Genomic DNA, 14114 nt, shown 5'->3' with positions numbered 1-14114 from the left:
ATCTCTGATTTTCTTGAAAAGATCTCTAGTCTTTCTCATTTTATTGTTTTCCTCTATTTCTTTGCATTGATCACTGAGGAAGGCTTTCTTATCTTTCCTTGCTATTCTTTGGAACTCTGCATTCAAATGCTTAAAATTCTCCAAGTAATGCTCAAAATTCTCCAACATGAACTTCCAGATGTTCAAGCTGGATTTAGAAAAGGCAGAGGAACCAGAGATCAAATTGCCAACATCCACTGGATCATCGAAAAAGCAAGAGAGTTCCAGAAAAACATCTATGTCTGCTTTATTGACTACGCCAAAGCCTTTGACTGTGTGGATCACAATAAACTGTGGAAAATTCTTCAAGAGATAAGAATACCAGACCACCTGACCTACCTCTTAAGAAATCTGTATGCAGGTCAGGAAGCAACAGTTAGAACTGGACATGGAACAACAGACTGGTTCCAAATAGGGAAAGGTGTATGTCAAGACTATATATTGTCACCCTGCTTATTTAACTTATATGCAGAGTACGTCATGAGAAACTCTGGACTCGATGAAGCACAAGCTGGAATCAAGATTGCTGGGAGAAATATCAAAAACTTCAGATATGCAGATGACACCACCCTTATGGAAGAAAGCAAAGAAGAACTAAAGAGCCTCTTGATGAAAGTGAAAGAGGAGAGTGAAAAAGTTGGCCTAAAACTCAACATTCAGAAAACTAAGATCATGGCAGCTGGTACCATTGCTTCATGGCAAATAGATGGGAAACAGTGGAAACAGTGACAGACTTTATTTTTTGGGCTCCAAAATCATTGTAGATGGTGACACAGCCGTGAAATTAAAAGACACTTGCTCCTTGGAAGAAAAGCTATGACTAATCTAGACAGCATATTAAAAAGCAGAGATATTACTTTGCCAACAAAGGTCCATCTAGTCAAAGCTATGGTTTTTCTAGTAGTCATGTATGGATGTGAGAGTTGGACTATAAAGAAAGCTGAGTGCTGAAGAATTGATTCTTTTGAACTGTGGTGTTGGAGAAACTCTTGAGAGTCCCTTGGACTGCAAGGAGATCCAGTCCATCTTAAAGGAAATCAGTCCTGAATATTCATTGGAAGGACTGATGCTTAAGCTGAAACTCCAATACTTTGGGCACCTGATGAGAAGAACTGACTCATTGGAAAAGACCCTGATGCTGGGAAAGATTTAAGGCAGGAGGAGAAGGGGATGACAGAGGATGAGATGGTTGGATGGCATCACTGACTCGATGGACGTGAGTTTGAGTAAACTCTAGGAGTTGGTGATGGACAGGGAGGCCTGGTGTGCTGCATTCCATGGGGTGGCAAAGAGACACGAATGAGCGACTAAACTGAACTGATATTGTCTGCAGTCAGGAAGGGTGATACTTCCAGGTTTGCTCTTTTTTCTACGATGGCTTTGGCAATTTGGGTCTTTTGTGGTTCCATATAAATTTTAGAATTATTTGTTTAGTTCTGTGAAAAATGTCATGGTATTTTGATAAGAATTACACTAAATTTGGAGATTGTTTTCTGTAGTATGGCCATTTTAACAATATTAATTCTTCCAATCGAAGAGCATGAAGTATCTTTATATTTCTTTGTATCATGTTCAATTTCCTTCATCAGTGTTTTACAGTTTTCAGAGTATAGGTCTTTTACCCCCTTGGTTAAGTATTCCCAGGCATTTTATTTCTAGCTTCTTTTTAAATATAATTTGAGACATATCCCCAAATGTCATTCATTATTCTTTCATATTCCCTTTTAATTCTTATGCATTTGGTAAACTTCTGGGGAGGAAGGTCTAGAAATACAACATTTAGTTTTATCAATAAAACCAGGTGTTCATATCCCACCTGGAACTGTGGGATAGCCATAGACACTCATGTTTCTGTCTCTTGCCTACAAATTGCCTAGCCTTTCCTGTAATAACTGGATGAGACATCAGTTTGGCAAAAAATGTTCCTCTGAGCAGATATATATGTCTAAGCAATCAGATCATCAAAGGACTTAACCTTTTTTTTTTTTTTTTTAAAGTTTATTTATTTTTGTTTTCTGGCTTCCTTCTGTCAGTTGATCTCACCAACATGACAATGAGTATAGAATACAAAAATCTGTTTACCAGATGTTCCAATGCAATCTGCAAGACTTAGAACACAAATGCTATTCTGGAGAGCAATCTCTGTTTCGTATACATCCTTCCTTTGTAGTGTGCGACTTCTGTCCTAAATAAACAACTTAAGAAATATTGGATTTAATGCAGGAAAGAAAGGGGAATGGCTATTTTTGAACACAGTCTTTGAAAATTTATTTCTGTACTAGGGCTGACATCTGGATGACTATCAACTTTGCCTTATGAGGCATATGGAAGAGAAACAGTGTGGCGGCTTAGCTGAGAGCATGGCCTCTGCGATCAGACTGGATCCTGATCCTGGCTCTGCAACTTGCTGGCTGTGTGATCTTGAGAACTTTCTTTAAACACTGTGCCTCAGTCTCTTCATTTTCAGGCCATAGCAGTGCAATAAGTTTGCTGTGAGGATCCAATGAGTTAGCTTGGTACAGAGTAAACACTAATTAAGGTTTAGAGGGCAGTTTTCTCCCATTATAAATTGGTATGGTGGTGCTGGTTTAGTTGCTCAGTCGTGTCCAACTCTGTGAACCGTGGACTGTGACCCACCAGACTCCTCTGTCCATGGGATTTTCCAGACAAGAATACTGGAGCAGGTTGCCATTTTCTTCTCCAGGGGATCTTCCCCGACCCAGGGGTCAAACCCACCTCTCTGGCATCGCAGGCATCTTCTTTGCTGACTGGACCACCAGGGAAATCCTATAAACTGGTTCACATAATGTATTTTCAGTGTATATTTTTCTTTCATCGATTTAGGAAATGCTTCTCAACCCAGTAGCCAGCAAGTTCTTGTTAAAATGTAAAATAGATCATGTCACTCATCTGTTCATAACCTTCTAAAAGTTTCCTATCTTACAGAAAGAAGCTAAAGGTTTTATAAAGGTGTATAGGTAGGGTGACTAGGCTTCCTACTTTTCTCAGGACAGGCTTGGTTTATGCCTATTGTCCAGATGCAATTATTGATAGTGTCTCCTTTTACCCTCAAAGCATCTTGGTTTGGACAATAAATTAGAAGGTCATCTATTGCTAGCCCCTATGTTATCTGCTTCCCTGCATCGCTTACCCCACCCCAGTATTTCTGTGACATCACGTGTTACTATTCTCTCCCTTCCAATCAGCCACCACGGCTTCCTTGCTGCTCTGTTGACCCTCTGGGCACATGCCCGCCCCAGGGCCTTTGCACTTGCCATTCCCACTGGCTGGATGCTCTTTCTTTATAGACAGTGGCATGATTTGCTCCTGTAAGTTTTAGCTTTTATTCAGCATCGCCTTCTACTGAGTTCTTCTTTACCCACTCCTCCCCCTCCTTTTACTCCTCTTCTCTGTTTTGCTTTTCTCCTTAGCTGCTATTTCACATACTTCACTTGATCGCTGTCTTGTTCTTCTACTAGATTGTAAATTCCTTGAGGACAAGGATTGTTTTTGTTCACTGCTATTTCCCCAATAACTGACATATAGGAGGAGCTCAATAAATATGTATGAATGAATAGATAAAGGATATTTAGAGAAGAGAGATGTGATGTAACTGAGTAACCAAATGGCCAACAGTTGCCCACCTCCATTACTTTCTAGTATAAAACTCGATCTAAAATTATAGGACTCCCATGTTTAAGTGTTACGAGAAGCATGATTTGAGTAGCTTCTGTTGTCTATCCTATTTGCCAAGTAAGTCATGATGGCAAATGATGCTGATGAAACTTTTGGAGAAGTTTTAAATTCTAAATTCTCGAGAAATTTAAATTTGCACATTCACAAAAATAATACTAAATTTGAGGGCACACTTGATTTTTGCTTCTTGAGTTCAGGAACATGAAGACGTCAAACCTCCCAAATTTAAATAAACATTTTAGAGCATGTGGTTTTGTAAAATTTGATGTTCAAATTTGAAAATAAGGCTATCAAATAGTAACACTGAATAAGACTTACGTTCAGTTCTATTACAGTTTAATATCAACTATTACCTTTATAATGTAGGAAAGTTTTTCCAAGAAAAACTAGACCTAGCTAAAAATAAAATGGTAGCTATAGAAAGCAATAATTCCAGCTCCCAAGAGATTATGGTAGATCCAGAAAGCAGTTGTAGAATTTCTGGCTGTGTATCAAATTTATTTTGACAGAGTTTCTTAAGAACATTCCTTATTTAACCACTCTAGCCTTCAAATCAGCTTCAGAGACAGAAACTTCATACCCCAATCCTCTTTCATTTTAGTTTATACACTCTATATACAAACTGTGTAAAATTTGTATGATAATAAAGAAATGACACTCCCCATGCTAGCAACTCATGGGAGAAAGACACTCTAGAAATATTTCAGAATATAATAGCCAGGACATCTGCTTTTACTGCACAGAATGATGGAATTACCGCAACATACACACACACAGTGTGTATGAGAAAATTCTTTTCTCAAAAGTAAAGCATTTATGCATCACTCTTTCAGTTTAGAACACAGCAGCCTCTTCCATGATCTGTCCTGTTTGATGGAGAAGTATCAGTCACAATGTTCTGAACGTCCCAACACCTTCCCAGTGAGAAGGAGACTGAAAGCATCTCTCAGCCCTGGGAACAATCCTGCCATGATGCGTGGTTTCCATCCCCCATCACCGAAACGGGAATAACTGCTGTGAGCCAAATGCTGAGGGTTAGCTGAGTAACCTCACATGAGAATAATTACTTAACAGGACCATGAAAGAAAGCAATGAGATTCCCAGACACAGGAAACGAAAAGTCAGAAGGGGAGGTAGAGTTGGAGAGGGTTCTGAAGCCTTTTCAGACAGCAACTTCCTTATAATAAACAGCAAATTGGGTAATAAATTTATCACTCTGTCATTTAATATGTACATATATCCTTAGGTCAGCTAGTTAGCATAATGAACTTTTACAATCTTCCTGTGTCTCAGCCATGCCAGAAAATCAATCTGTTTCCTGTTCTCTAAAGAGCAAATAAAATGTTTGATGATATGAGTGTTCATTTTGATACTCCAAATCACTTGTAGGTTGAATATTTCAGTCGAAACCACAATTACAACTATGCTGAAGGACTGTGTATTGCACAGAAATCTTGAAACGAGATTCTTTAATTGGTTACACCACTCAAGAGAGACGAAATTAAACAATATAATGCCAGAACCATAGAAAAAGAACTCTTGACCTCTAAAGACAAAGGGAAAACGATCCTGTGATAGCGCATATATTTCTCTCCTAGATTTATGGACTTTGAGCTATCCTGGTTTGCAGGGGAATAGTAGAGATTCAATAAATTCAAAAAGCAAGCCTGTCTTTAGATCTGGAATTGCATGGGAGAAAAACATTCTTATAGAGACAAAATACAGTACATTTTTCTTATTTTGCTCATTCATCAAGTAGTTTTGAAACTGGGCACACTGTTGGATGTGGTGTGAGAAACCGTGATAAATGAGAATGATGGCAGCATGCCTCAGGGGACCTGCAGTCTAGGAGGGGCAGACAGGCAAGGGAATTGACAGAGACAATAGAGTGTGTGTTCTGTGCTCTTACAGGGTTAACAGAGAGTGTCCTAGGAGCCCAGGAGAAAGGCCCTGACCCAGTCTAGGTCAGGCATGCTTGCCACACAAAGAGATGCTGCAGCTGGGATCTGAGGAATACAGTGGAATAAACCAGAGGAGGCATGAGGGAGAATACTTCAGGTAGAAGGATCATCTTGCTTAGCTTGGTTAGCTGGATAAAGAGGAGTAGATGAGAAAGAAGCATGGAGAGATGAGGCCGAGTCAGAGACACCTAACATGACATGATGAGCTGGGGTATGGGGTACCAAACAAGGAGACAGAAAGCTCAGTGAAGGGACACGTTCTCTTTCTGAAAATTTAAGGAATACCTAATTTTATGATTATAGTGCTATTACTGGAATATATGAGAAAGGCCTGTTTTTATCTGCTTGATGATGAGTAAAAGGCAAACATCATGATTATATATGCACTGGTGGGTAATTTGATCAGCTTGGGGGAGTAGTATGTGTAGACCATAGAGAATATACTGTGCCTTGTTTGTAAATGAAGACTCCCTCTGACAGATTAACATCATCGTCCTTATCATCATCAATATTTTAATTTGAAGGTCTCAGAAAAATCAGATTAGAAGTGTGTTTTGGTGCTCATTTCAGCAGCACATATACTAAAACTGGAACAATACAGTTACTAGCATGGCCCCTGGGCGAGGATGACATGCAAGTCTGTGAAGTGTTCCTATATTTTTTACTTATCTATGAAAGAGAAAGAGACCCACAGACATAGAGGACAGACTTGCGATTGCCAAGGGGGAGGCAAGGTGGGAGAGGAAGGGTTGGGAGTTTGGGATTAGGAGATGCAAACTCTTATCAATAGGATGGATAAACAACAAGGCCCTACTATACAGCACAGGGAACTAGATTCAATATCCAGTGAAAAACCATAATGGGAAAGAAGATGAAAAAGGATATATCTGTATGACTGAATCACTTTGCTGTACAGCAGAAATTAACACAACCTTGTCAATCAACTCTACTTCAGTGGGAAAAAAAGAAGTTAATTTTAATCACATCATTTTGACATGGTTTTGTTAAATCGTATTAAAAAGCACTTATTGCACAGGTTCTATGTTTGAGGCATATGCTGTATATGCTGCGGCAATTTGTGTCCAACACAGATATTGCCCTGGTGATGTGAGGTGTCCAGAAACAACTCTTGTATGCCTGCCCAAACAAGACGGATTCCAGTTGCACAAGATGTCAAAGTCTGTGTGAAGATGGAGATAAACTGGCTTTGTGCGAACGTCTCTGGTTTCCACATTGCTCAGATCCTCTGCCAGAGCAACATATTGGGAACCTTGGCTTTTCATTGCAAAATATCCTTGATAATTTCATACAGAAATTGTATTTGTTTATTTTTCATTGTTGTCCTCAGGAAGAGGTGGTTGCTTGGAGTGGACACAATTAGTCAACAACTAATTACTGGGTAGGTCCCTGGCTGCCTAGCTTGTTCTCAGAGATCTGCCTTACCCTGCCTGCTACGTGGAGCCGTTACTCACCCACAGTATTGTCTACGACGCCACTGGTTCCAGCTCCCCCCGTGATGACATTTCCATGCCAAGTCCCTGGGCTCAGCTGCTTCCCTCTTCCTGTGGTTGCCATTCTCATTCATCCTCTCCATTCTGCTTCCTTCCGACATATATTTCCCCACACTCCTGTTTCTACTTAAGAGGCTGAGGTGCAATGGCTTATGGGCATATCTGTGTGCACCTCTGAGTTAACTGTTATCCTGAAAGCACATGGCATCACCGACTCGATGGAATGGGTTTGCGTAAGCTCTGGGAGTTGGTGATGGACAGGGAAACCTGGCGTGCTGCAGTCCATGGGGTCACAAAGAGTCGGACACGACTGAGCGACTGAACTGAGAGCACATGATACCAAGCTTTGGCCCACCCATGCACCAACATCACTTTTAGGGTTTCCACTCTATTCAAGTTTAAAACCTCTCTCCCTAAAGTTGGCATAAATGACTCATTAAAAATATATATGTAATTATTAGATTCTATACTTCTAATCTACATTGTCATTGAGTCTTTAGGGGGTATTTTTGGATTCGAAACACAGATACAATGCTTTGTTTTGTCATTGTAATGAATGTAAATATTTTATATACAGATTGATCTATTTTGCTACGTTTTTGCCTTCCTTGAAAAATCAGGATATCAGATAGTGTAATTCTTGACAGATTGAATCCATCATCAGTTTGGTTATAAGTGTGACTATTTGAAAGGGTCTACTAACTCCTTTTCTCTCCTCTCTCCTATTTTTGTCAGTCTCCTCATGAAGCTAATGATACATTTTTTTTTTTTGTACAATTCAAAATTAGGGTAATCCCTTGATAAATAATAGCATTTCTTCAACACTGCCATTTGAAAGGCAACAAGGTAATTGGCATTTATTTGCATCCTTTGGTTCCTTCTACTTTATAGTTTATTGTCTCAGACAGTCTGATTTTTACTATCAGGTAATGTGTGTGTGTGTGTACTCACACGAGTGTAAACAAGGCCAGAGGAATTTCTCTTCACTTTTTGGGTTATTTCTTCTCCATGCAATGTATATAACTTAAGACCTAATTCATTTTTAAGTTCAGGATTTGTACATGCTTCAGCAGAGGCAATTCGGTGACTATATCCAGCCTCAGGGCGGAGAACGTTACTTAGGGGGAGTGAGGCATTCGGACAAGAGCTGCACATGCGTGTTAGGAGGAAGAAGCAGGAGCTCTTGGGGGTGTCCGAGCAGAGAAGCACGTGATAAGCGCAAGCAACATCCATCACAGCCTGGAGGAAGAAATCCTGACACGACAGACATCAACAAGGAAACCTGGAAATTCAGATGTGTAGTGAACGCCTGTTCCATGCCCACAGAGCATCCCAAGCCACCCAACACCAGCTGCATGGGATGATGACTGAACAGAAACAGCCTAGTTGTCTGAGGCTGGCTGCACTGCACTTCCAGTACATCAATGCATGGAACAGTTTCAGTGCAACCTCTTTCAAAGTGAAAGAAAGATAACAAAATGCGAATAGAAAGAACACTTTGTCACACACTCTCCTTTTTATTGTAATAGTCTAATCAGCAGGTCCAGCTTGCCGCCTGTTCACTGCTTTCACTTATTCTGATTCTAACCCAACTCAATGCAATGTTTGCCCTCTGGAGACACCTTAGAACTGAGTCTGAAAAGCAACTGGTGGAACTCTTAAACACAATGACCTGTGAGATTTGAAAACTTATCTTTCTTTGAAGAACAGGCACGTCCTTTCAACCATTCTTCTTTCAACCTAATTCTAATAGCAGGTGAGATAAAGAAGCTTCATGCATCCCTTTGACAGAATGTTCTTCAAGTCTGTGCACTTTTCACCGGTACATAAACATAATGGTACAGTGAGATTGGATGGCTACTAATTTGCCCTGAAATACAGAGACAGCTCGCATGGTCAGAGGAATCCATAGGTCTGATGTGTGAGGCTTCAAGGCATCAGACTCTTACAGCAAGAGGCAGCTTGCTTAGAAGGAATTCTCTTGACTCTCTCAGGCAGAAGTCAGAGAAACAGTAACATCTTATGGTTTCCTAGCCTAGACAAGAGGACTGCCAGGAGGAAGTATAACTCTTGAATATTGTGAGACTTTTATGCTCACTCCAGGGCTTTTCTCTTTTCCCCTGAAAGAAGACTGAAATGACTAAAGAGTAATTTTTTTTTTAACCCCAAAGATTTACTTGGTAAAATAACTGTTGGTTAAATGACTCATTACATGAGTTTTAGAAAAGCAGGAATTATACAAAAGTACTCCCACAACAAAGAAACACATCAAACTGTCCACACTGTTGAAAACAGCAGTATAAAGTACTGGATTCCCAAGATGGAAGACTTATAAGGTCAAATAAGGAAGTGCTAGTTTTCACGCATTGCTGTATGAATGTAAAACAAAGCTTTATTTGAATTTTCACCAAATTTGGAGATATTCCATGTGATCTGACTTAAAATGTTATTATGGAATAGAAATGAAGTTTAGTCTGGTGAATGGCAGGTAGCACCTCCAAGAGATAAGTCTCCTTCTCAGCAGATACTGATGTGCCTATTAATTCAGAGACAGTTCTGTTGTTTTCCTGAGCCATATGGGTTGGTTAACTAGCTGTATAAATGTGAATAATCAACATTTATTTAATAATCCACACCATGATTGTGAATAAGTCATGTCAACATTTTTTAATCTCTTACTAAAGAGATGTCTTGAGGAAGCTAGGTTGAGTACATGTACTATTTCACAAAGAGAAAATAAAAAACTTTTGAAAAGAAAAAAAATTAAGTTCTGTAGCATATGCTAAATATTTTAAATTATTTACACGTTTGCCTCCTATTTACAATTTTGCCTCCTAATCTGGTTCTGAAATTCTGCTTTAAGTTCAAATAGAAAACACATGTGTTCATGGCCTTCTGTGGAAAGAGATGGTACGTGATTTTTAACTTTTTGTTGTCTAATTCCCCCAATTCGGCAAACAGTGTAACGGAATAATTGTGAGATGATTTATTTCCTTGTAATGTTTAAAGTTTTCATGAGTGTTTTCATCTTTGTTGTCAGACCACTGCTTTTTCTAGTAGGTAGTGTCATTTCACCACGGTTGGAGTCTATCTACTTAAAACCGAGAGGCTATTATTTCTCATAAAACTAATCATGTCTGTAACTGACAAAACTTTCCACTTTGTCATATTTCAGAGTATTCTTGCTCAGAATAGTTTTGTTTCTTCAGATAATACATAGAAGAAAAAAAAAAAGAAGGCTGAGGAACGTGCTTTCCCTGGGCTAGGAATAAAGACATTCCAAAACATCTGGCAAAGATCATGAAATTTCATTTGAATTTTAGTTCATTTGAATTCTTGCAGCAGTTTTCCCCTCACAACCACTAAACCAAATATGGAATGACTAATTCCTTTTGGCTGTAGTTGTTTTGGTACTAACTAGTCCCGAGAGCGAGGTGATCACACCAACAATGGGTGAGTTATCATTTTCTCCCACCCAGGCACTAACTTGGGTCCTGCTGCCTAGCTCTGGACAGTGGGAGCACGCAGGCACACAGTGGGTGCTCGATAAATGTAAGCCGAAACCAGGAAGGAGGCAGCAGTAAACCGATGCCTGTTTTAAATGGTTTTAGCAACACTGCTCAGCGTGGTCGCCACTGGCTTACCATCACGTGCACCCTGTTATCTCTAAGTCACCCAGATAACTGCAGAAGCCAGCATGACCTTTGACTTTAATCAGCCAGTCAAAATAAAACAAGCCCTCTCATTTCAAGTCACACTGTGGCTATCTGGCTCCCAGACAGCATCACGCTGAAAAGGTAAGTAAAACTGAAGATATATTTATTTTAAATACTTGTTGGGCTCAGTAGGTCTCACCCCAGAAATGGAATCTCAAAAACATCCACTGTTCTTTTCCCATATTGCCCATCCACTCAGCCAGCTTAGGACTGGTATGAGAACCCCATTCATGGAAGACCAAAACTTTGAAGAGTCATCCCTGAGATACTCTGTAAGTCAGAAAATCAGTGTCACATTGAAGAAATAATAAAAATTATAAATGTCACCCAGTTTCAAGACAGCAGAAATGGCTCTCAGTAAAAGCACAGACTGAAATTCCAAAGGACAGAAAGGTCTGTAGCACCTCTCTCAACTGTGGAACCAGAGCATGCATTCCAACCTGCAAACGCACGTGTGGTGATTTCCTACCTTAAATACATTGATAGGGAGATCAATGACCACATAGATAAGGTCTCCAAGGGCAAGGCTGGCTATCAGCGCGTTGGGGCCATTCCTCATGCACTTGTTCTGGTAAATGATCCTGAGCAGGGTTGCATTCCCCACCATTCCCACGATGAAAATAGTACATGATATCACAGTGTTAATGTATTTGAAAGCTGAAGTAATCTTAGTCTGTTGTGGGCAATAGTTGTGCATTGAGCCATTGCTGGGGAGGGCCAAATTCGTGGGTTGATGTGTGGTGACCACGAAGCTGAGTTCTGTCCCATGGAAAGTGGCGACACTGTCCACATGGATGCTTAGGTTTGTGCTGTAGCTTTCAGGGTTATCACTGATGACACCTCCAACCAGAGCCACCCAGAAGGACACCCTGAGCCAAAAGGTTTCCATCTCGATGCAAATTTCAGGAAATGTCACTTAATCTGTTGATTTGACACCCTCTTTTTTTTTTTTTTTCTTTCTCCACCTGGAAAAAGAAAAGAGAAAAAATGATTTTGGTTACAAATCCAGCTGCCAGTAAGATTGCAGTCGATAATTTACTGCTTCAATTAAAAAGCAGGATTTATTTGGTAAGTAGATAACATCTGTGTCAGGTTACCCCATGGCGGAACAAAAGCAGACAAGCTCAGAGCTATTAGGGCAAGTTATATCTCTGTATCTTGGCCTCTGCCTCTGTCTCTCTCACCTTTCTCCATAGCTATACCTACATCTGGGGCTTCCTGGGTGGCTCAGTGGTAAAGAGTCCGCCTGCAATACAGAAGATGCAGGAGATGCCTCAGGTTCAGTCCCTGGGTTGGGAAGATCCCCTGGAGGAGGCATGGCAAACCACTCCAGTATTCTTGCCCGGGAAGTCCCATGGATAGAGGAGCCTGGAGGGCTACAGTCCATAGGGTCGCACAGAGTCGGACTGAAGCAACTGAACACACGTGCATACATCTAGATTATAATATGAATGAGGACTTGACAGTTTTTCCTTTAAGTAGTGCAGAAGTTACTTTCTTTTCTCCCTTACACTTAGGCTGATAGCCTGAAGTACAGAAAATCTTCAAGAGTTGAGATAACAATATTTTATTTACTAATGGAAAAGACATTACATACTGAGTGAAAGTCATGTAGTAGTAAGGCATAAAATCACCAAATTTTATAATTAACAATCTAGTATTTCAACATGCGTGCTGTTAACATGTGTGTTTATTTCTATGACGAAGATAGAAATAAAATGCACGTGTGTGTTTAATAAAATAGAGATAAAATGCAGCTCAGGTGCTCTTAAGTATTATGTTCACTGAAAATCAGAACTGTGATTAAACCATCAATACATTTAACAATCTTAGTCAATTAAAAATAAGATAGTTGATAAAGACAGAATATTTATTTTACTAAAAACCTGGATGAATAATGTGTACAATCTACATCTTTTTGGAGGGGTGGGCATTGCACAGCATGTGGGATCTTAGTTCCCTGACCAGGGATTGAATACATGCCCCCTGCTTTGGAAGCCTGGAGTCTTAACCACAGGAAGTCTTAACCTTCAGGGAAGTCCAATCTACATCCTCTGACAGGAGTTTTTTGCTCTTCCATTTCTCAGAAATTACTATAAGAATATTTGTCAATGAGTAGCACTAGGAGGAATGGACTTTCCCAGACCAGGTGTACTATTTGATTTTCCAAATATCCTTTATACATTCTTTAAACATCTTTTATAGCTACATTGATTCTGACCAGCCATTCACCACATTGAGCACTTCACACGTGTGATGTCATCTCATCCATACAATGACCATGAGAACTATGTATCTGTTTCCATTATAAACACAGGGAAACAGGCTCAGGAAGGTCAAGTAGCTTGTCAAGACCGTAGTTGATGTGACCCTTCCATGACACCAAGGCAGGTGAGTCTGCCTTTGAGTCTGAGCTCCTAACTGCTAGACTGTACACTCACTTAGCACTTAAAATGTTCAACAATGTTTCAAGCATTCTGAAGAAGCAACAGGCATTGCAGGGTGCTTAGATATGATTTCAAAAGACCATTTCATTGTTTTGTTTTAGTCACTGGCAGAGAGCAAGTGGTCCTTCTTGTTCAGGAAGTCTAGATTTCTACTTCAACGCTTAAAGAAAAGATGCTGGGAAAATGAGGGAGGTTGGTGATTACACAACAAACATATATAAAAATGGCTCTTCCCATTTTTATCTTTTGGATATTTTCTGTGAGTTTTTGTGAATCTTTCATTTACGATATAGTGTGTACATATGATGAACACACCCAGGTCACAATTTAAGTTTTAAGAATTGTGTCCTTTTGAGTCTATCCATCGTTGATATCAACCATTTTTAGGAGTTTGACAGTTATCTTGGTTATTAAGAAAGCTTAGGGCTTAGTCAATATATGAAGAAATAAGATTTATTCAAAATGTACAGAAGGTCTAAAGTAAATGTAAGGTGCAATACTGTATACTTTTGCCTTCCCCACAGATTTTTTCCCTAGGAACCTGAATTAATAATAACATTTGGGACTTCCCTGGTGGTCCAGTGGTTAAGACACTGTGATTTCACTGCAGGGAGCATGGGTTCCATCCCTGGTCAGGAAACTATGCCACGAGGCCAAAAAAAAGTTTACGTACTATGGTAATCTATTATACACCTATTTGTTACCTGAATTGAGCTTTACAACTCTAGGTAGGCAGGGAGAATA

General features: G+C 39.8%; 1 protein-coding gene across 1 annotated transcript in view; it reads right to left on the bottom strand.

Annotated features, from left to right (window-relative positions):
* Positions 1-11889, bottom strand: part of EDNRA (endothelin receptor type A) — a 68539-nt gene extending 56650 nt beyond the window's left edge. Inside the window, exon 1 of the mRNA XM_010839159.1 lies at positions 11393-11889. Coding sequence (XP_010837461.1) covers positions 11393-11812 — 420 coding nt within the window. The 5' untranslated portion in view covers positions 11813-11889. The remainder of the gene's footprint in view (positions 1-11392) is intronic.
* Positions 11890-14114: the final 2225 nt, after the last annotated feature.

This window comes from Bison bison, unplaced genomic scaffold, assembly GCF_000754665.1.
Source record: "Bison bison bison isolate TAMUID 2011002044 unplaced genomic scaffold, Bison_UMD1.0 scf7180017864114, whole genome shotgun sequence".
In the NCBI taxonomy this organism is placed as follows: domain Eukaryota; kingdom Metazoa; phylum Chordata; class Mammalia; order Artiodactyla; family Bovidae; genus Bison; species Bison bison.
Note: the sequence above shows the minus strand (reverse complement) of the source record. Positions and strands in the feature narration are given on the sequence as shown.